This window comes from Megalops cyprinoides, chromosome 12 (genome assembly GCF_013368585.1).
Source record: "Megalops cyprinoides isolate fMegCyp1 chromosome 12, fMegCyp1.pri, whole genome shotgun sequence".
Lineage (NCBI taxonomy): Eukaryota > Metazoa > Chordata > Actinopteri > Elopiformes > Megalopidae > Megalops > Megalops cyprinoides.
In genome coordinates, this window is record NC_050594.1 from 13,223,254 (window position 1) to 13,247,665 (window position 24,412).

Below are 24,412 nucleotides of genomic sequence, written 5' to 3' on the forward strand. Positions count from 1 at the left end.
CAGGTTAGGCAGCTCCATCAAGGGCAAGCAGTGGTGATGTCACAGTGAGGGTTCGTGAACCCTGTGCTGAGTGGAGCTAACATCACCTGTCAATCACTGACCCATATGAACCACTGAAATGATTTGTCTCCCCACAGCAAAACACATGAGACTTGTCTGGGGCAGGCCCATTTCACTACCATGAATACCTGGATGCCTTCCCAGAACACTCCTCCCTTCTGTCAGATTCCTGTCATTCTGATGTCAGTAACCACATATTTGATCAGTCGTTGCAAACAAAAAGTTAAAAATCAATTGGTCCAACTCTGTTGGCTGTATTGAGCAAACTGTTGTGCTTCAAAGTAATTCTGCTTAAAGTTTAACAGAAAGTACAGTAAAGCTGGCTGACAGAACAGCACACATTCCACAGGGACAAGTCACATGTGATTAACAGGAAGGAAATATAAATAACTAAACTGAAAGATAAGAGCAAGGCAAAGTGGCGCTCTTTGATGACATCATTCTAGTCACTCATCAGCTTTCAACTGTGAAGTGAAAGCAGGTGTCGAGTTTTCTTCAGACATATCTCTCTCTGATCTCTCTCTGATCACTGACAGCTGACACTTCCTCTCTGAACTTTGACAGGGTGTGTGTACTTCTTTGTGAGGGAGGTCAAATGGCCATGGAAATACAGTAAGCCTCCCTGTGCAGTCACCATGTATAAAACAGAGACCAACATTCCTGTCCATTTGCACCACAGCCCTTCTGTGATGTCACAAACAGAGACAAATGCTTAACCTGCCCAAGTTCTTTGCCCATTCCCCTACATGGCCAACACACAGGGTGGACAGAAGCCTAACCACTGCTCATCACACTCAACTTATTGCGGGTGGAGAGTAGAGAGAACAGGTTGATCTCTGCATTAATGCAGACCTCAGATAAATTAAAAAAACACTCTCTTTGTGGTTGATATGCATAGTGCTACCCTAAACTTACAGAAAAGTGCATGTATTGCACGTCTGCAAACAGTGTGCACTGGTTGAAATACTGTAGTATTTAGTGCCAAGATACAGTACACCTTCCCATCCTGATTACATTAAGCACTCATCACACATTACTGCACCTGTAGTTTTTCTCACCTGCTGTGATTTTTAAAACATTGTGGCCGCTCCCTCTAGTGGTGACCAGAGGTCACGGCACATCTGAGAAAACACTAATTACATCATCAGCCAAGGTTCAAATTGAATCAAATACACAGTTGCAGTGTGGGGCCTCAGCTCCTGTGTAGGCCTCTAAAGCCACATACTGTTGGAAGCTCAGGTTTTCTGAAGATATCATTATGTTGAGATCAGATGAAGATCACATGAAGGGGGCAAAACAAGCCCATTTAGAATCAGGGATCTTGAACAGTGGTGAACATATGACATCTTTACATCAGGTGCGACAGCAACAGCCTATGGTGGGAGACCTACAGCCAGAGCTCCAGCTGCAGCCATTCTTTCTGTCTGAGCGGGAACATGCCCGGGCTTGGTACAGCATATAAAAACCCAAGACACGTGACCAGCCCACCGCAGGTCAGGCCTGGAGCCGTCCTGGTCACATGACCCAGCTCGATTGCACCTAAGCTTTCAGCTCCACTGTGTACAGGAAACGCAGAGGGAAAGATAAATAAATCAAAAATGCATTGACTCATTTACAGCATTATCAGCGAGAGATAACAGATCTGTGAGAGGCTGCTGCTAAGCTTGTGTGCTTTATAGCTTCTAGTCCTGTAAAGAGAGAGACAACCACAAACCCACCCATACGTAATTCTCGGATTTCCACTCATCATCATTAAATCTCTCTAACCTTTTCTAATTTAATCTGATCTGACAGCTAGGATGACGCAACATTTTTCATTTAAATACAGAAACCAGAAAAATGATAACATCTCAGCTACCTAATAGTCACAGTGAAGTGGAAATCTATGTAAAATAATCGCATGTGAAATGCAAAATTACTGCCATCCATGGTCTAAATTATTCTTGCAGTAATCTCTGCCACCTACACAGGGATTAACCTGGATCATCATTATCTGTGTGGAACTTTTGCTGCAGATTCCATCCAATGAGGAGCCAGATCTGAATGCAACCACACCCTCCTGAGTGGATTAATAGCAACACACTCTGATCACCAGGCAGTCGTCTCTCTGGTGGGATGACCAAAGCCATTCAAGTTCTAGAGTCTGGAATGAAACCTGAAAATCATCACAAACAAGATGCGAGCACCTGTTCAAAGCAGTGTTTATCGAGCAAGGAAATCCCCCTAACTCCTGTTTAGCAGGGGTGTGGTTTTGCCCTACAAAACAGAGGTGTGATTGGGAGTTTGGTGAACAGTCTCTGGCTCTTGATTGGATCCCCGGAGGCTGGTCCAGTCAAAGTTCTATTTCAGACGTTTTGAAGGGAAAGAATTGCCAGTCACCAGTGAGGATAAGAATGCCAACACACACAAATGAAATAATCACATGCTTTTGGATTTGGAATACAATAGTAAAATAAACTCATGACACACTACACACAGAAAAATAAATAATGACATACAGTTCTACACAAACAAACAGCTGTTTGTGCTTGCTGTCCATTTAAATATGGAATAAAGAGCAGATCAACCACATTTTGACCACAGGCCTATAGGCTATAATTACACAGAGGCACACAGTACCTGTCACACAGCGCTGCCTGGATACGTGCCACAACTCAGAGCACAATGACTACACTGTCACAAACAAAACATACTTCCTGCTATCCAACACTACATTTGATCTCAGCTGAATCTTCATCTTCCTGTCCCTACCTATATGTCCCAAAATGAGTTCTCTCAGCAGAACAAGAGGGTACAGGAAGAAAGGTAAATTTAACACTAACACGAGAAAGTGTTTTTTCAAAGTTGATAATGTATGGGATAATTTACCAGCATTCACAGTGGGGGCAGAGACTCTTGTTCAAGACCAGGCTTGACACAGTGCTACATAATTCTGGCTATGATCTAGACTGTAAGAGCCTAACTGGGTTGAATGGACTGTTTTCATCATTAAACACCTCATGTTCTTAGGTTCATATACATTGGAAGGGGGGACTGTTACATAAAGACATTTATTAGTTATTTTGAATTAATTTTTGACGGATCACTGTACCAGCGTTATGCACTGTCAAGCTGTAGATTAAATAATGAGTGCAGTGTAGATAAGTGCCTGGGCAGTCTTTGATCACACAGTGGAGACCACACAGACAGACAGCGGGGGAGGAATGTGAGGGCCACAGATTAGAGAAAGGACCAAAGCTGGCTGGATCTCAGCAGCCAATCAGAGAACATCTGAAACCGAGCGATTAAAAACTGAAGACTGGCAGAAAAGCTCAAAGCGAACTGCTGTGTGTTTTTTCGCTGAGGAGGGACGGGTACTACTGGTGCCCAGCCAGTAGGTGTCGGCGCTGGCAGTAGGAAAGTGCTGTTCTGCCACACCCTTTCTGTGATTCAGGAAAGCGTTCATAAGCACATAAACTTGAGCACTTAGCTTGTTCATTCTGCCCCAGCACAAAATACGTAGCCGATTTCTCAACATCCTGACGCATGTAAGTGCTGTTTCAGGAAGTGTTTTGCGAACAGTGTGATTAATGGGAGGAAGTCCTCTCTCCAGAACAGCCTTGAGGAGGGAGCAGAGGGAGGTAGCCACAATGCTGGATTTGCTCCCTCAGTGGTAGTGGTAGTGGTGAGGATGATGATGGTGATGACAACACACAACTTCCTGGAGAGGAAAGTAAGACCAGGCGCAACACCCCCGGCAGCCAGGGCTCCTGAATACATCGATGACATCACTGAATCGGTTGGCTCTCTGCTGGTGACCCGCAGGACAGAAACCTGAACAACAACTCAAACACTCTAGTGCCTGACATGCGTTGGTGTTTTTGGCCCATATTCATGCATGTCTGAGAGTGGTATTGCCAGGTCTTCAGCATTACTAATTTAGCTTGGTTTTTTTTTTTTTTGCTATATTCATGTTTTCATCTTCTGCTTCTTCATTCCTTTTCTATGACTCTCACAGTTACAATGCTTTCATTCTCACTGTTGACTTTTTCATGATTTCATATTTTTGTGAGCAGATGCATTACAATTCAGTGTCCATTCAATATTCTCACATTTGCTCCACCTCTGCAATCTTTGTAATAATTCACAGATATTTTATATTTACTTTCTCTACTTTCCCTTGTGCCTATCGCACACTGGAGATATCCATTGTGATAGGTGCGTAGAGTAAACACTGACAGACTGACTGATTGGTCCTCACTGCAACAGGTTAGGAGTGAGTGGATGCCTTTAGTGTCAGCATGTATCACAGCTACACTCTATAAGGGCAGTTGGGAAGGTCATAGTTGAAAATGTTTGGGCATTTCAGATCTGCTCTTCACTTGAAATTCCCCTAAGAAACACCAGCATCACATGCTGAGCACTGAACTGAGATCAGTGTGGTTGAAGGGAGTTGGAGGAGATTCTCAGGTGCTTACAGTTATCCCTTTTCCACCCGAACAGTTATGAGACCAGGGAAACGTGCGGGTTCATGCTCATGAGTCATATCATTACATCACTTATTATTATTCAGATGAAAGCAAATTCAAAAGATACAATTACATTAAAATCCGAAGACACGTTTCAAATGAGTGCTGGATATGCAAAGTCAACAACATGTGAAATATTTACAATAATAAGTCTAAACATTTTGCGTTTTGAAAAATTCACAGTGTCGTTAATTGTGTGGCAAAGGCTGACCTGAGATCTGCCTGACAGAGGCACATCTTGATGTGAGATTCCACATAGAAACATGCATGGGATCGTAGCCCACCACTCAAAAAAATCCACAGTCCATTAAAAAACAGGACACAAGTGCTCATGGCTGGAGCCCTCACCAATAGCAAACAGTCAACCTGTTTCTCAACATCTTCATGTTTAAACCTGAAAGCACGATTAGCACAACTAGCGCAGGTTCCCTTGTGCTAGTTGGATCATGCCCCGATGATTGTGAGCGACTTATTAATGAAAAAGGAGAACATTATAGCAGCTGGCTTGTCATCGCACAAGGTCTGAATCTTACAATGGGCCCATTGCTAAAGGCCTCATTCCTTGCATGCTTACCTGTACAGCTAACATGCATCTCAAACGCATAAGTCAACACCAGAGTATAAACTCTTAAATTACTTCCATCATTCACCTGATTAGCAGATGCTCTCTTTTACCCACATGCTCACATGCTACACATTCAAACAGCTGGATGTGCAGTGAAGCAATTCAAGCATTCTGACGCTAGGGTTTTACAGTAATGTTCTGGACCTCCTAGGGCAGGAGACTACCGAAGCCTGGTCCTGAATCCTGCACTCTGACCACTGCTCACCAGCGTTTCTCCGAGAGGTCAGTGGGAAATGGGTTCGCTCTATGCAGGAGGATGCTGGCGCTTTTCAGTTTGTGTGAGTGTGGCTGATGAGTGGGTAGACGGCACACTGTACAGAGAGGGTGGTGAGAAACCCGACTGTCCATCTGCCATGCTGGGGTGGGGTAGGGAATAGGTGTGAGCAGGGCAGGGTTTGGCGGGGCAGGTGTGACTGGCTGATCAGGGGCTGGACAGAGGCATGGCAGGAGGGGACTATCAGTCACAGTTTGTACAATGATCTGCTCACCAGCGAAACACAGAGGAGACAGACTGCATGTGAATAGTTTGCCTTAACACTTAATTCACCAAGAGAGGGATCAAATGCGCACCATTTCAAGTTAACCTTAAATTTATTCATTATTTTAAGCATTTTTACACCTGCGTAGAAAACTAACCTATTGTTTTCCAGATGATACGCTGTGCTGTACATTAATAAAGGAGAAACTGGTGCTTCTTTGTACTTTAGGAAGAGTCTATCTACATGCGTGCATCTCTACATGTGTGTCTCTGCAAAATGGAATATAACATTGAATATTTCAGGGTGTTTACCTGGCCAATAATAAAAGATAAGCTTAATTAGCTCACATAACTTAATTAAAGCTGCTGTGGTACCGGTAATGTATCATGAGGTGCAAAATTACCATGCACCATGGTAATGTACCATACTGGTAATGTGAGCTACACAGAATACAACAGACAGGCAACGCAGGGAGAGTAAATCTGCACAAATGATCAGACTGAAAATGAGACACACAGTTGCGCCTTACAGAGAAATACCTCTGGCACGCACACAGTGTAAACTCCAAAGTGTAACATGTTTGTTGTCCATCACATTACATTCTGCTGATGGCACAACAGACGAGCCCCTGACGGCGACAGCCTGAGGAAGGTCATGGGTGTAAATGCACTGCAGCCCTGCTTGCTGAGTGTAAGTGTACAAGCCAGTGTGTCCTTGGCTCATGAATCTTGAATATCAAAGATAAAAGAACAAAAATCAAATGAGCACATGCCTCCCTTTCAACCACCAGCGTGACTCCTGTAAAATAAACACAGTGCCACCCGACCATTGTTTCACAGTTCTTAATGTGTTTGTTTGGAACTCTCCACCCTCTTGGTGCTTGGAGAGGTTGAGTGGGCAGTAGTGTGTTCATGCAAACTCACACTGTTCCCACACTCCGGAGACAATAACTCACATAAAAACCCAACCCCTGGTTCAGAATCAAGGCAGTGCTGCCCAGACAAGCACTAAGGAGAGGCCAGACGTGGGCATACCTCCTGCTGGGGTCAGGATGCATGTCCCACTTACATGGGCCTCCCTCCTTGTTAAAGCAGAATGTTTTTACGCCCCATCCCATCAAAGTCAGCCCCAGCTAACTCTGCGTCTCTCCCTCCCTCCCTACCCTTCCAGCCCCCCTCCCTCTCTCTCACTGCCTCTTTGTCTCTCTCTAAGGGGTACACCTTTGTACCAGCTGCAGTATTGCGCTTGTTTGCCCGAGCAGCACCCGCTGATAACACCATGACCCTGTTCCTGGAAACGACAGGTAGGTGTGTCCAGTAGTCACTGGGTGGGACATCGGCAGCTCGCTGATAGGTTGAGTGGTCTAGTTGCTGGGAGTGACCATGTTGAGTGACACGCTAATATTGGGGTGGGGGTGGAGTTAATGGCTCTCGCGCGCGCACACGCACACACACACACACACACACACACACACAAATCATGTAACAACAGCATTTTGAAAAGCAATACGATAAAGAGCATTGTCAGGACAGACGTCATGTGAGAGTGCAATGGTGCTCTTAGTTGAATTTTCCTACTTTTTGGTTTTGTCATCTCCTACTGTCATTTAAAATACAGTTTTTTTTTGGTAGAAATGACAAACTATTGATTTGTCAAGCTTTCATTCAAGCTCACAGGCAAATGCCCATACTAACACACACACACACACACACACACATTCAACCTACACAGAAACTCACACACAGAAAGTACAGTGTGCAAACACACAATGTTACACAAGCACAGCCTCTGGCACAGTGGTGTATGAGTCAGATATTCTTGAGTGCTGTTGCACAGGTAAATTCAGGTAGGGATGGATTTTTGTTTAAACAGTGAAGCAAGGCAGAAGCGGAAGTGAGTGAGGCAGCACAGCTGCTGGTCGAACCCGCAGAGTCTTGACGACTCTCCCCAGCGAAGCTCTGTCTTTGTCTCTAATCTCTTCGCAGACCCGTCTCACTGCGAGAGCACAATCCCCAGTCTGACATTACCCAGAATCCCTCCAATCAACACTGAGTTGTCAGGGAATTAAAAAGGAGACGAAAAAAAAGCAGCTGAAGAATCCTCCACCGATGCCAGGAGGAGAAGAATACAGAGACTGTGCCAGACACAACCAAGTGGAACAGCAAGGCCCCCGTGATGTCAGCACTTTCTGCAACCTTGAGATACGACCTCCAGCGAAATGCCTGGACAAACTCTCACACACGTCTTATTGTGGGGGGAGGGGGAAAAAAGAGGCAGAATCCATAGAGGCAATGCACCGAGAGGTTTGGGGGACATGAAGAAACTTCTGAAGGGAGTTTTTTTGTGAATGTGTTTTTTCTCGACAGGTTCCATGACAGCTTGGTGAAAGTAACCCGACAGGTTTTTAAGAATGAGCAGTGGAGAGACCTACTGTATTCTCTTAGCTCCCCACTGTCACTAGGGAGTGATATATCCAGGATTTACTAGTGCTATAGCCTCAGTAGAGGAGATACAGGTGCCTGTGACTGACTTCAAAAGAGAAACGGAACCAAACACTGTCTGTTACTAAGACAGGAATTTGAAAACATTGTGAGGAGGGGATCAGAGGGGAGGAGAGAGGAGGACAGGACAGAGAGGGGAAAAGATGAGAAGGGACAAGAAAAAACATCTTTACCATGCTCATAATAAAGCACACAAGCCCATTCATGTAAACTGCAATGATGATCAATAATTCACCTCCTAAATGTGCATACGTGTATGTGTGCTTGTAAGTGTGTGTGTGTGTGTGTGTGTATGTTTGCAATCTGTCTCACAGGGCTGAAACTCTACAGATAGGAAAACTGAAGAAGCGAAAAACAGGGGGGATTTGCCACATTGCAAACAATGCCCCATGGAGGTCAAAGGGCATGAGGTGAGTCACCCACAGTGTAAACATGTCCTCTGCTGCATAAACACGCACTGCAAGCACATGACCTAGGCCCTGCAAGCACATTACACCACCCTCCAGCATGCAGGCAGAGACGACCTTATTAAGAGACAACATTATATTCCACAGACCGCTACATTGTGACACTTTTAATGGGTCAATCACAAGCTCCTGGGGCTCTATTCACAGCTTAAAGAAAGGGCCAGCCTACATTTGTATCTGCTGGCACAACAGGAAGAGAAAAAAATCAATGCAAATGGCCAACAATAACCTTACAACAAATGAACAATAACCGGAGCCAACCAGCAGGCTGGTCACAACTTATGTGCACAAGTTTTGGCCACATGCAGTTTCCTTCCCTGTTTCCACTAATTTACACTTTTTTGCTTTACAAAAACATGAAACAAAAACGGAATTTTGCTATTCAAGGATTTACTGAGCTCTACAGAGCCTTTGTAAAGAAGAGAGGGTTTAGTGCTTTTTTTCAGTTGGCAAACACCTTAAAAAAAACAGGAAGTCATGTCACCTTCCCCACCCTCCCTGCAAAAAAAAAAAAAAAAAAAGTTATGACATTAAGACCCTCTGCTAACCTGTTGAGCAAATCCAGCCAATCCTGTCTACAGAGCATGTTTCACCAGGAAACCCCAGCAGGGACACTGCAATCATACCCTTTTCCACTGCAGAGCTGGAGCCGGGCTCGCAAGCACTGAAGCCAAAGCCGACTCTACTACTACCCAGCACAACTGCTGTACCATCGTTTCATCCACAACCAGAACTGCAACAAATGGCATAATATGAATGCTGCTATTGCCCAGACTGAGACAACTTCCTGGACTGCAAATGCTCTACAGTGGAAAAGGAAGGTTACCATTTCGTTCCCATTCTGACCAGGAGCTAATGATAACGACATTGATCATTTCCAGGGCTGAAGGAGTTATCTGTCACCATGTTGCAGTTATAGAGGGGTCAGAGACGGACAGCAACTTCTCAGCTGAACTTAATTCTGCATGTTGTGGTGGGGCCAAACTGACGTCTTGGAGGGCAATACAACAAAACACTTAAAACGGAATCCATCTCACTAGCAAGCATACCACCCAAGCAACATAAAACCAATGCAAGAGACTGGCCATATCCAATGTGGGAGACTGGCCGCACTCCACAGTGGAGACAATCCATGCTTGGCCATAAGGAGTGTGACACATATGGCAGCACTCGCACACATCCAGACTCCACAAAAAAAGCAGCCAGCTCCGGTTCTCGTCCTTTTCCCATGTGAAACGTCAATTATTTGATTTGCGGCTATTTGAACAAACAGTTACTTGTGATTCCGGGACTAAACAAACCACACTCAAGTCAGAAGGCAGGTTACCACAATGACTGCTCTATCTAGGTGACCTCCGTGCAGACTAGGCACAGTTGTCGTATGGACTCAAAGGAGAAGGAGGCCAGCTGATGGCAAACACATGGCCAGTCCCTAACAGGGACAAGCTGCTGGCTGCTGACTCACTGTGGGCAGACAGGGAGACAGTGGAAACCCCAGACTCTTACCTTTAGTGCCGTCATGGCCGAGCGGGTGGCCCTGCTTGCCCACCCAGCCCTCGCCCGCGTGCCCCGCCCGGGTCTGCCCGTTGCTGCTGCTGCTGCCCTTCTTCTTCTTCTTGCTCTTGAACCAGCTGAAGGCCCGGCCCAATGAGCCCCCGCGTTTCTTCTTGGCCCGGTTGGTCTGCCTTTCCCGGGCCAGGATCTCCGCTACGTCCGGGGGGACCAAGTCCCCCACCGGACTCCGCATAGACATCCTGAGGTTCCCCCTACTCACTCCCCGAGACCTGTCCAGCAAGGTTCAGGAAGGGGCAAGGTAAAGAGAGAGAGAGCGGGGAAAATAAAGGAGGGGGGAGAGAGGAAACAACAGCTGAGTAATTTGATGAAATATATACAAACACCATCAATGCTGTGTCCTTTGTGTCTCTCTCTGCTCCTTATGTAAAAGGAAGGAATAGCCTTAAAGGAACAGGAACTAACCACCGGCAGCATTAATCACACACACACTGCCAAGAGTTTGGGCTGTAAGGTAGTGGCTTCCTTAAGCAAACCCAGTTTGTCTACACAAACACACACACACTAATGCATGCACGCACACACACACACAGAGGCATGCACACAAAAGCACACACGCACACAAATATACACACACGCACATACCCATGCACGCGCACACACTGACACGCACGTCTCTGAAAAACAGCTCCAAACGAAGCAGTACCATTACCTGTAGAATCTAAAGAAAAAGCGAAACAATAAGGAAAAATACATAACAATAGGATCAGCATGCACTGTACACAGTTAACATGTAAACTTCACACTGTGCAGCGCACACCCAGCATATAAAACCCATGTTCACATCCAGCATGTAAACTCCCATGCAGGGGAAACAGGGGAAGGAAATCCCACCTCCTCTGACAGCTTTAAGAGTGTAATCACGTCTCTCACAGCAGCACTGTGGAGAACTCTGAGGAGAACACCACCAGCTTCCTGAGCACTGTGGTCCGGCAGCACACTACCATCTCTGAGCTGACAGAGCAAGGTCAGCTTTTTCCACTCTCCTCAAAGCTGTGCACAGATGTACTCCTCCGGGTTCCCATTCACACTTACTCTCCGCTTCAACTCTTCTCTCCTCCCGACTGTACTCAGATCAGCCCTGCACTCCTCCAGATCCCATTAGCCAGAAACGCGCGGCTACAAACTCTCTGCTCCTCTCCTCTGGCATACCAGCTCCAAAAAAAAAACACATCCAGAAATGCTACAGAACCCTGGCGGCAGCAGGAGCAGAAACCCAAGCAAACTGAGCAGTGGAAACGACTCGCTGCGTGTCAGCGCTCAGCTCGGTGACGGGGACGGCAGGGGAGCAGTGAGACTGCAGGCACAGGTATGAGAGCAGGTATGAGGGCAGGTGTGCCAGAGCTCTGACTCACAGGGCTCTGCACATACCTCCAACCTGCAGGTACAGCAACGCAACCTGATCCCGGACTTCACTGCCTGACACACACACACAAACAAGGGCAGGCATGCACACAGAGCGCAGGAGGGAGGGAGGGAGGAAGGGTGTGTGAGAGACAGAGAGAGACAGAGAGAGAGCAACAGAGAGAGAGAGAGAAAATCCCTCCCACCCCTTTTGTTGTTGTCTTTGACCTGACAGGGCAGTGACTGCCATGCTGGGACCTACGCTCTGTCAGAAACCGGTCTGTGGGCGCACACGTGCGTGTGTGTGTCCCACGTCTCTTTTATATCTCAGGTGCCGAGGAAAAAAAACACTTGGCCCTGCAGTTCCTGGGGAATTTCCTCTCCTTTCCACACAGAGCTGCCTTAGACAAGAGAGCAAGTGTCTCCTGTTTCACAACATGGCTGAATCTCCACTGTGAGGAGCCCAGTCTGAGATGGCATAATCTACATCGTACCTTATTAGGACAAACGTGTCTACAGTAGTAGACAGAACATGCTAGTGAGCTCTGTCAAACTGCTGCTGAAAGGTGAGACTCTGTCTGGGAATGAAGATCAAAAGGCACCTTTCAATTTTCCAACCATTTTTTGGACCACATTGGTTGGATAACAATTGCGCCATACTTCACCTACTCGTTTAATGAGTTCAGAATTCTACTGACACGCTTCAAACGAAAGAAACGAGAACTGTACTGATGCATTTTAGGTTTTACGGGAATAGCCCTGGGTTGGCGTGGTTACTGAGAGCTATTTCAAAGCAGATGTAAGCGGCCAGATTTTCTTCACGTGAGTCATAAATGAGTTGCTGCACTCTCTTTCATGATTTATATACCGTCAGTGTTTCCCACCACTGGGAAACACCAGTGTCTTCAACCACTGGAATTCACAGTCTCATTCATCCCAACACAGGATCTATAACCGTGTGAAGAATTTCTGTCCTAAACAAACATCACATCATTAGAGAAAACGAAACACTTTTTTAAAAATCTGTCAAAGTGCTGATGTCTGACAGGTGAATGCTTTTTCTGTCATCCCAGAAAATGGGAAGGTAAAGAAACGAAAGTGGTGTTTAAACTAAATCCAAACCAGCCAAATGGATACTTAACTGTGAGTCACAGCACAGAACGCAAGGGAGCTGAACTGGGCGTGCGCAGATTTCACACTTACAAAATAGAGCCTCACCCCCTCACCGGCTGCATTTCTCCTGTTGAACAGCATTGCATTGTGGGAAGGAAGACTCCAGCCACTGACAACATCACTTCTGCAGGGGATAATGAATCCATGGAGTCATGTGACCTTAGTGTGAGGGATTCTAGACAAGCAGAGTCAGGACTGAGCATCAGAAAATGGGCACCCCCGGGCCATGAGTGTGCTCTCTCTCATTCTGTCTCTCCTCCTCTCCCATTCTCTCTCCCATTCTCTCTCTCTCTCCCATTCTCTCTCTCTCTCTCTCCTTTTCAGCTTTCTGAAATTATCCCCCGATGCATGGTAAGGCAGTGCTGCTCAGACCTTGTTGGACAAAGGGCAAAGTGTCATCAGGAGAAATGCGAAATCATAGGGCAGGCAACTCAGAGTTTCCATTTCACCAACAGGATGTGTAGTGTAGGGGGTCTGATGGGTAGAGGGGGGGTATGCACAGCTGGGACATTTCCCACCTGAGTCAGAGTCTAGTGCAGTCATGTGGAACTGATTCAAAACATCACCATGGAGATCTGGTAACAAAACAGGGACTAAGAGATGCACATTCTTGGCTACACCAAAGAGACACAGGCCTTTAACAAAGCATTGCCCCACCCTTAAACAGTGGAATCTAGAACAGCATTTGGGGATATGAGACACCATGAATAATGGTGAGGTAAACCAGATGTTCTACCTTCTACACTACATGCCTTATGGTCCATACCAGCAATCATTAACATGCTGTTGTCATGGAGACTTTGGTAAATCATTCTGAATCTAAAACAAAGAGAGACTATATCACTGCAGTTTTTAATCAGCCACTGTTCCCAAGAACCCCACAATGCTGTGCTTTGCACACAAATAACACAAGATGATTACAGCAATTCATATTTTGATTTAAGTCATCTCTGTTTTTTTTTTTAAAGTGCCGGAGCAACCAAATCAGATGTTGGGTATTTTTCTCTTCTCAGGATCACATGTTAACCCAATGGTGGTTTTGTCCATAGCTTAGAGACAAGAAGCTTAGTGATCTCTACTTCTACCTCTGCCTCCTCAGCAGAGAAACAGCTCTTCTCCAGGAAAGGGGGACCTCCACCACTGTACTGAGAGTCCACCGGGGGCACACATTCTCTCTTTTCCACCCATCTAGGTCTGTGCTTCAGGCAGGATTTCCTCCTGTCCCACCTGACTTCCTCTTTATGACACATAAACACACACAAGCACACATACACGGCTCCCAAGTGAATCAGCCAGTAACAAAGCAGGCCGAGCGCAACAGCCTGGGTTTGAAACTGGCTGTCTCATTTGTCAGCAATGATCAGGGGCCTGTTTCGGCAGAAAAAATTGGCTCCGTTCCACTAGGTTCCACCGATTTCATTTCATGTAAACACACACATATACCAACAAACACCAACACACACACAATCACAGACACATATACATATACACACACCTACACAAGCACACACAAATACATACATTCACAAAGAAATAGTTTTCATCCACAGTGACTCGCAGCTTACCGTGGGCAAAGATATCAAAATCCTATTTCACAATTCCTGTGAAACATGCCTCAACTACAATCCTGTTTTTTAAACTACACAATGGAATTAAATGTACCCCCTAAAATCAGGAATTTAAGCACTTCTCCTCAGCCTATACTCCCTGTAGTGTTTGTACTTCTCTGGTCATAGCGTGGTTGTGGAGCATCATGAGCAGAAATACCCAGGGGATGACCATGTTTTGAACAAGATAATCATATTAATCAATCACAAACAAGTACAAGAACACATACCAAAATTCTTTGTACAAATATTAGATTTTTTTCATCAATTAATTTTGACCTTATCAGTCAATTAGGTTAAAGGGATGAAACAAAGAGAGAGTGAGCTTCAGTTACAGATTTCTCTAAGGTCAGACCAGTTTTTTTTTTGCAGATTATCTGGGGTCAATGTGCTTTGTGTGCTTTTGCCCCTGCTGCAGCAAATTTTAATGAGAGTCTACAGGTCTGTACCAATGTCATTACTATTTTTGTTCATTTATCACACATAATCCTTGGTCATTAAACTACAGTCAATACCTCTGTAGTTTAATTAACTAACTCCCAGTAGCCAAAATAAAACAGATTCTAACAAACCAATATTATTTGTGCAATTCTGAAAAAAAAAAAAAAGAAATAAACACTCGCCCTGATTTGTTGCAGCTGTTTCGAATACCTAATTAAATCAGTTGCTTTAGCGCCCAACTTATTTAACGACAATAAAGATTCTTCTCAGTGTGACATCATAAGAGATGCTGCACTAGAAGCTGTCCTTTGAGTGTGCGATATCACAATAGCTACTGTACTTTGAGCTCTGCTTGCATGTATGATACCACAACAGCTTCTGTGCAAGGAGTTGTCTCTGCATACATGATATCACAATAGCTACTGAGCTTGGAGGTCCCCTTACACTAATGACATCACAATAGCTGGTGTGCTAGGAGCCCCTTGATTGTACAACATGACTTCACAAAGGCCACTGTGCTAGGAACACCCTGCATGTGCAGTATGACATCATAATGGCTACAGTGCTAGGAGCCCCCTGCATTCACTCTCCCTGCATGTGGAATAACAGCTGGATTCAGGTCACAGAGACTGAGAATTTCGGGTAACAGGTCACAGTACAGACAACCTAGGGGAGTGTGATGCCAGCATACCTCTTTCCCAAAGTCAGAGGCATTCAGGAGGAATCCATTTATAGCAGCTGCTGGGAAAGACACATGAAGGGTTACTCATAAATATCTGTTTATAGGAATAAAAGAGTAGCCCAAGGGCAGGTGACACCTGTGAGAAGCGCTCAGATCCAGTATCCTATCAAAATACAAGACCCCCACTGCTTGTCCATAGGGCTCTAATGTGGGTATAGTCACAACTGGGGAGTAGAACACACACACACACACACACACACACACACACACACACACACGCGCGCGCACACACACACGCGCGCGCACACACACACAGATATACACACTGATACACAGCCACATGCACTGAAACATACATGCAAACACACCAACACACACACACACACCAAATGACAGAAACTGTCTTCTGGGCCATCTCGCTAAACTAAATTGCCACAGAGACAACCAAAAGGGAAACTCTGTTAAAACAAAATCATGAAATCACTGACAGCGCTTGGCTGAGATCAAACACCAGGTGCAAGCCAAGAAAAACAGACGGGCCACCCCCACCACGATTTAAAGCTCTTTTCCATCCTCCTCTCACAGGCCCAAGCACATGTCCCGACACGATATTTGCTTTTCCTCTGATAACAGACGGGCTTTGTCGCTTGAGCTGGGAGAACTGCTAAATCTCTTGGCATTCCTGGCTCCATTTGCACTGCACAAAGGGTACAAGGTCAGTCTGGGAGGGACGGACAGAGTCTACACACTACATAGACATTAGGCTGCAGTTCATCTTCTTATGCAGGAAGCCCTGGATGGAAGAATATCAAAGACAGCATGGTCTGAAAAGAAACCTAGTTGCCAAATGAAGGAGTTTTTACTCCACCGTCTATAAAGCTCCAGCCCACAGCAAGATGACGTCTTATCCTGACTGATGAAGGGGAGGTGGGGTAGGAAAAAACTCAACTCCCAGCATGCTACTTTCACTTCTGATAGAAACAAGTTAGCGTGTACAACATACTGAGGGAAATACAGCGTGCACAGCCCATTCTGAGGAATTCCGGCATTCTAACATTATACTTCCTTCACTCTTGTGTCCACCCCCAGGGCTGTGAGCGATTCAATGGAGAGGAAGATTTCTCAGGTTACCAGAGTCAGGTTTGGGAAAATCACCACTCCAGCGCACAAGCCACTATTAGGAGCGCAACAAACTTTCCTTTAGCCAACAAGCCCATATGCATGGTACTACTGCGAGTTTGTCTGATTTCTCTGTGGGAAAAGGGGTTTAATATAGGACGACCAAAATGTGGAAACAGTTAATATGGGGGTGCAGTGCTGTGACATTGTGTAGTGACAGCTGTAGTACTGTAACAGGGACCACTGGTTATGAAATAGGCCACTGGGGCAAGGTGTTGTACTTTGGAGGGCGTTGATATACAGTAGGTGTTGTTTTATTGCATATTGTGTTTGAGTTGTATTGTGGGAGGTACCTCTGTTGAGGTTGTACTATGTTGTAATGTAGAATTACGGCCACTATGGTGCTTGAAAGTGGTTAGTAAGGGTGTTTGTCCTATGGAAGGTGTTTGTACAGGAGTTGTTGTACTGTGGAAGGTGTTAGTGGGAGAGCTGCAGTACTTGGAAGGTTTTAGTGTGGGAAGTGTACTATGAAATTACTTAGTATAGGAGTTTTTTCTACTGCGCATGCTTTCTCTGACAGCTGAAAGCGACCTTGGCTTGGAACAGGTAGTGCTGATCCACGCCCGTGACGACGGTTTGGATAGATAGGGTGTGGCAGCACTGAAGCCTTTGTTTGACTTGGGTGTGGTTGGATTTTAGCAGCACATTCACACCATTCCATATTTTGGACTTAAAGCTGTAGTACACAACCTGGAGACACAGGTACCAGTGGATCACAGGCACTGCATGGTACCAGATATTCAACTCACGTAAAAGAATATATGGAAACCCTTAATGCTTAGACATTTCAACAGGTACCCAACTGAACAGTAAAGAGTAAGGATTTGAAAAAATGAATCTCTGCTTGGCTTTACTAACCGAGGATGCCCAAAACATAGTCCTATACAGGAACATTCTTGTCCCATCCATCAGACCACCACCCCTGGGCCTGAATTCTCACATATGGTGTATATGGTAACATTAAATGTGTTGCACATTGTGAACAGGGACATGTTGGATATTGCAAAATTACTTCCACACTCTATATTACGAATTAGTAACAGATACACACGGAACATTTTTATACGCACAAGATGTGAAATGGCCTCTGGATATGGAACAGCACATGGCACACCTTACACAGTGATAAAGAGCATCTCTTTGCTAATTTATGAGTGTATACTACACTCTCACTGAGCACTGTCACACAGAGATGAACATTGTCATACAGTGTGGTCTGTGCACATTCCTGAACCCCTGTGTTACACTCCTGACTCTTCTGTGTTGTCACTCAGTTCAGTATTGCGCTCATTACTCCCGCAGTGTACAATTATTCTCCACTGTGCTATAATTTAGATTAGACACTACCCCTACTAGTACTATAAACAGTTTACAGAAAGTGCTACAGCCATGACACACTTTAAAGGTCACACCCCACAGAAAGCCTTTCAAGAACTTGTGCTCAGGTGACTAAAAACTGAGCCCTGGGAAACACAAGCCTCCACCTGAGCTTTTAAATTTGCATGGAGTGTATGCCGTGTTTTTAAACTCTCGTGGGTTAAATACAGAGTTCTGGTTACTTTGAGTATGTCTCTGCCTCTCTGCTCTCACAGGCTGAACTGGGGTGGTGGGGGGGGGGGGGGTGCTCTCCAAGGACAACTTAATCAAAAGTGGAGCAAACTGGACTCATCCACTGTGAGCGAACAGCAGTATTGACTCAGGTTAAATCATCTTGAGAAAGACCTTTATTTAACTCCCAACAAACATCCTTTACAAATCATGAGCTTGTCTGAATGTCCCTGCTCATGAACTATGGAGCTGTTCTGTGTGGAAGTTTGCTGGGTTGTTACAATGTCTGTTATTTTTAGTATACTCAAACATGCAGAGTGAAAACAAACCAACTGTATGATGGCCCTGAATGATGTCTCCAATGAGGCTTGAAGACAACAGGCTTTTTTTTTTAAACACAGTGTTTTCAGTCGATGAGGGAGTTAGTACTGTAGCTTGAGAATTGTCGCCACGCATGAACTGCCAGTTTGCAAGTATGGCATATGATACAAACTTCAGAAACTTTGCACATTTGTAACAACTTGAGTCACAACTTCAGGCGGAAATTGATTCGTGTGAGCCAGTTCCTCCGTAAGAACCTAAGCCAATGGCAAAGTTACACAGCATACAGTACAGAGCAGGACAAACAGAACAATTAAAGCATGTCACACATCCAGAAGCCTGGTGTTAGGGTAATGTGTTTGCACTGAGACAGCCTCGATTCCGCACAGCGGTTATCCCACACGCTGAGGCAGTGTGCCACTCTGTCGAGCACTCCAGAATAGCAGCCAACGACAAAAGGGGACCAGAACGCTGGAATGCTGGCTGAAAGAGAGAGTGTTCTTTACCTCCTGCAGAACACTGGCCTGACAATGACCTCAATGGGTTCCGCTGACCTGCATTCCGGTACGAGACACCAGGGAGTGACAGTTCATTAACTCTGCCATTTCAAGCCTACTGAAATTAAATAAGTATATCTTATAATATATGCATTGAATCACTTTTTTTTGTCATTTCTAATGAACATTGTACTCTCTAGCACTAAATCTGGATTTGGTGTTATAAAAAAGGAACAGCAGTATTTCTATTAATTGTTGTAAATCAGATCAGCATAAAACTGGGACTTCTATGTGTAAGTAAAATGAGTGGATCATTATTTAACAAAAAATTAAGCATGGATCCTTAATGAATATAGCTCTCTCTGTAAGCAGAGCATATCTGTGATCAGGGGAGCATGCAGATGAGGCTTCGTTTCTGGAGGCTTTCCTGCCAGATGACTCACTCTGAGCACACACAGAACGGGACAACTGCAGCGGGGCGTGGTCACCGACAAGCATAAGGCAACATTCACACAAACACTTCAGCAGGAAAGGAAAATGAAGCCAAAAGCAGCTTGCACAAGCTGTCCAATGTCACAAGGAAGAGACACGTCATGATGAAAGCCGGGATTTTTCTCATGAAAATTGTGTAAACAACATTCGTCTCCACCTCCAGTCAAACCTACTCAGATAATCTGTAATCTGTGAATGAGAGAGCCATAATGAATGCTTGAATGATGCATATTAAACCCAGTAAACTATAACAACAATAACAGACTAAACAGAAAGCATTGGGGTTTTCCCATACAGCCTCAAGCACTGGAGACATGGGTGTGCCACCCCTGCGCAACAGATACAAATATCCACAAAACATCAAAGTAACAAATAAAAACATTGTTACTCATTCCTGGAAAGCTCATCTTAACTGCAACAGATTCCTGAGCCGAAGATGAAAACACTTAGGGACCCATGTCCGCTTGCCCATAGGGCTCCAATGGCATTGCTGGAAATCCTATGTCTGTGTCTATACGGGAATGTTTTCACTGACTGAGGTAATTGCTATTGCAGTGCATAGCTATGATCAGAAGGGACGAGCCATCTGGCCAAAAGTAACCCTACCCAAAAATTAGGGCCATGTATTAATTTCACAGACGCTTGACGCAAAGACTTGCACAGCTCTTGTTTAAAGCTTTGCTCAGATGGGCAACTACATTCCTGAATGATGGCTGCTTCTCTCTTCTTCTCTATCCCTCCCTTTCCCTCTCTCTGTAAACACCTGTGTCTGTATCTACCCACCTCACTGTGACTGAGGTCATCATTTAGACAGGAAAGTCACCTCACCTAATGAAAGGTGACTATGATGCACTACAGGACAGGGCTGGCCCGTGTCTGGCTTGGTGCTCATATGTCATTCTTAGGGAGGTTCTGGTGATTTGCTACCACTGCAATATGTTTAATGACAAGGGGTGAATATGTGTGCAGCCAATCACTCACAAACCACTTCACAACAGAGACTGGAGCTTCTCCCAAAACATGCTATAATATTTGCATCCCTTTTCTAAATTTAGCCACCACACGCAGGCAGACATCATGCGATTTAAAGCGATTAGTTCCTCCCCATCTCCTGGGAATGTCAGTGATTCACAGACAACTGCAACAACTTAGGAATTCACTTCATAAAAGGCGTTTCCTTTTGCAGGTTTAAAGACGGTAGGATCTGAAACAGCACCTTTATGCACAGATTGCAGGTAGAGCAAAACTAGCTTCACAGACAGTCTACAGCCCGTCTGATACCCGTCCCATCTTGTCCTGCTCTGATCATAAGCTGTGACATGCTCATCACCATGACAGTGAGGACCACGATACATTCCGGCATGCCCCAGCACTTCCATCATCCCGTACGATTGCGTTGCAAGAAGAATTCATCCTCATTGAAATGAAACTGAAAATAACTTTCAAACAAGATCTTCCAGCCAGCTCCAAAGATTTACTCAGTTGTCACAAGCACGCTAAAGGGGAGAGAGAGCCGTTCAAAACATTCCACGGAACCCAATTTCTTTAATAAAAAAAGTGAAGTCTAAGCGATTCTCACAGAACTGCAGCCTGCTCAAGAAGCTTCTGGTGGCAACATCTCAAACCAGCACATGCTATGAGATACATCTACCCTCTTGTCAAAGTTTGGACTGATATCTTAAGATAAACAGCTGGACTACAGAAAATGTGAGTATGACAAGACTTTCTCTGAGAAAAAGGCAAACAGCCTTTGAAAACGCACTCACATCACAGAATCAAAGGAAAGACTTGGTGTATCCACCATTGGAAGCTTTCCTACCAGTACTTAGGGACTACTTCAGACTAAATCAGTATCTCAAGTACACACACATACACAGACAGACAGACAGACACAGACAAGCAAGCACGCACACACATACACAACCCAAACGCACCCAGAAAAGCCCCACTTCCTCAGCAGCTTTCCTCATGATTAAAGGACAGGGTGAGACGATCAAGGAGATACAAGAAGGAAGTCAATCACCTCTGACACAATCAACCTTATCAAAAAGCAGCCTGCAATGCACATAGGTGCACTCTCATTGTTTCAACGCAGCTCACTTTGGCCCCACCCCATTGTGGACCTCCACCCACAAACTGAAGGTGATCCTGTCCTACCCAAAAATGTGATCAACAACTGCATCTCTGGACCCACACAGTGACCAGAGAGAGCACATGAACGTCTCTCACAGCAGAGCTGAGCTAAGAAACCCTGAGTAGCAGGTCTGCACTGACGTCAATCTCCCTGCCACACGCCCAGCGGATTCCACTCTGTGCCCTTGGTGTCCTGTTACCCACGTCTCCAGAAATGGGGATTAACGGAAAGAGATGGAGGGAGGGGGAGAACAGGAGACAGGAGAGAGGACAGAGAAGGGACAGCAGGAGAGGAGAGCAAAAGGCCACATTTCTCTCCAAACAGATTTACACATCCCAATATGTTCTGGGACTAAGGTCTCTCGCAGCCCCTGAAAATCCCATTCAATCTTCACTCCCTACACCAGTCCTCACAAAAGCTCCAAAGCACCCCCTCCCTGCCTGGTCAGTGGGCAGAGACAGCAGAGAGACAGCTGCCCATCTACAGCTGCCCACCCCATACTGTGCTACCACAGCACCCATCTAATGCCACCTTCACATGCCACTCACACCCAAACGCAGAACACTTGGGCTTTGCTCTGGCAAGACTCCCATGTAAATAGTGCAGCAAAGAGTGCTCTGTACAGGATGTGATGAGAAAGGAAGGATGACGCCAACATGGATTATACAACGTAGTTAAGCGGGCACGTGGTAACGCCCAGGTCTTAAAAATGAAAGATAATTTTTTTTTAATGTTGATATTTAATATTATTTATGACTGCAATGAGCTTTGTAAACCACTTTGAAATCAATGTAAAATTATGCAAATGCAAACCATGATAAAAACAATATTTCCATCTTCCTACCTAGAGGAATCTGTTAAGAGGTGTCTGTACTACAAAGCTTCTGTCATCGGTCCTTCACGTGTTGGTCATATCGTGCACTGATTACTAGCTGGGTGACAGGTGAGCCAATGCTGACATACAGTAAAAAGGTGGTTGTCATTTAAAGCAGCAGTGATGTAAAAATGCCAGATTGTAATACCTCTTTAAGACTATTTTTACATTTACATTTAGCCTACACTTTCATACAACCAACTTCTTCATTTTGGCATCAATCTGACTGGGCAGTGGCCATCAACAGGGAAGACACATTGACCACAGATCATTTTGTTGCAGAAGGACCTTTTTTTATCAAATCAGTCATATTTCCCTGTATGCGCAAGTGAGTGAGCCTGTGAATTAGTGAGTAAGCATACGAATCGGTAAATTAAACGAGGAAAGTAATGAGTGTGTGAGTAAGTGTGCGAGAGACTTGCCCCGCAGGTGTGTGTCCTGTTGCTTTAAGCCTCTCTCATGCTATCGCGAGAGTCTGGAGAGGACCGTGGGAGAGGGAAGTTCACAGTGGTGTTAGGAAGCATCTCTGGAGCTCAGTGACAGAGCCAGTGTTATGTTTAGCCTGCATACAGGGTATAAATAAAATCCTGTCCATCTGCAGTGTCTCCTGCTTTGCGGCCTCCTCTGTGCCAGGACCCAGATCTGCTCAGGAGACGACAAACAGAAACCTCCTATCGGCCTTCCTAACAGAACGACCCAGAGACCCAGAGACAGAGGCAGGGAGCTCTGCCATCAGTGTCCAAGGTACGCACACACACACACACACACACACACACACACACACACACACCTCTTTCGAGCGCTGTATTAGCCTCATTGCTCTCTGTCCGTCCTCTGTCTTTGTCTGTCAGAAACAGACAGCTCTGTTACTGTTACATGGTAGTGCTACATGTTACGTGGTAACTGCTACATGATAGTGTGTGTGTGTGTTGGGGGGGAGGGGGGGGGGGGGTTCCCTGACTGCCACACTCACAAAAACTAATTCTCGTCCTTAAACACATGCACACGCGTGCACACACACCCACACACACAGTTGTGGTCAAGGCAGTAGTGTGGATCTTAAGACATTGCCTCCTGGTTCTGTCTTGGAGTTGATGCACAGACCATGATACAGTGAGGCCTGACCATGTCATTGCTGCATGGGACTAAAAATCCCATCCCCATAGAAAAAGCCCTTCCGCCAAAGAGCTGAACTGCAGTTTACCCCTTAACTCTGCGGTGAAATCCAGCTGTGAGATACAGAACATGTGCAGTATGTTGCAATCCCAGGAAATCACACTGGATAAGACTGTCTGCAGAGCAGACAGATAATATAACCAACTGCCACCACCACAGACACCAACACCCCAACCACAGGGTCAAAGGATGCCCTCAGTCACCCCCCCCCCCCCCACCACCTCCAAACTGCTGAAACGGCAATTTTCATACTGACAGATTAAAGGACAGTCTTTTAAATGACCATATCAGGGGCTTCTCTTGAAAATAACTTTAATATCTATTTCACTTTCATTAGCCATTTTCTGCCTTCATGAGCATTTTGCATTTACATCATTCTAAGAACAACCAAAGTCTACACTAAAAAAAAAACCTTCCACAGAGGGAAACCCTCAGATCATATGAACAGAGTCAGGATCTCCTGACAGGTTAATCAATAAGCCACACTCAAGATAAAAATGTTCAGTTTAGAAAACAACCACCTTTCTTTTTACAGAGCCTGTAACACCCCATTCCAAGACCTAAAATTCATTGTGCCATTGTTTTCAAAGGGAAATTGTGCAAGGTCCTTTTAAGTTTAAACATGCATTTAAGACATTGATATAATCCTCTAACTTCTGTTCCCCTTCCCTTACCTGTGTTTCAGGGCAGACAGATAAGGCATGAGAATACATTTGACCTTTATTATATTTT

The 24,412-nt window shown here is 45.2% G+C and overlaps 1 protein-coding gene across 2 annotated transcripts in view; it reads right to left on the reverse strand.

Annotated features, from left to right (window-relative positions):
• LOC118787333 (uncharacterized protein KIAA1522 homolog) overlaps positions 1-24,412 on the reverse strand; it is a 54,277-nt gene that overhangs the window by 28,782 nt on the left and 1,083 nt on the right. Inside the window, exons 1-2 of one of the 2 annotated variants that reach the window (XM_036542857.1) lie at positions 11,248-11,405; positions 10,147-10,424 (exon numbers count right to left, since the gene is read on the reverse strand). In XM_036542857.1, the coding sequence (XP_036398750.1) occupies positions 10,147-10,393 (247 nt within the window). In that variant the 5' untranslated portion in view covers positions 10,394-10,424; positions 11,248-11,405. Of the gene's footprint in view, positions 1-10,146; positions 10,425-11,247; positions 11,406-24,412 lie in introns of those variants that run through there. The other variant, XM_036542856.1, reaches the window with a different exon arrangement.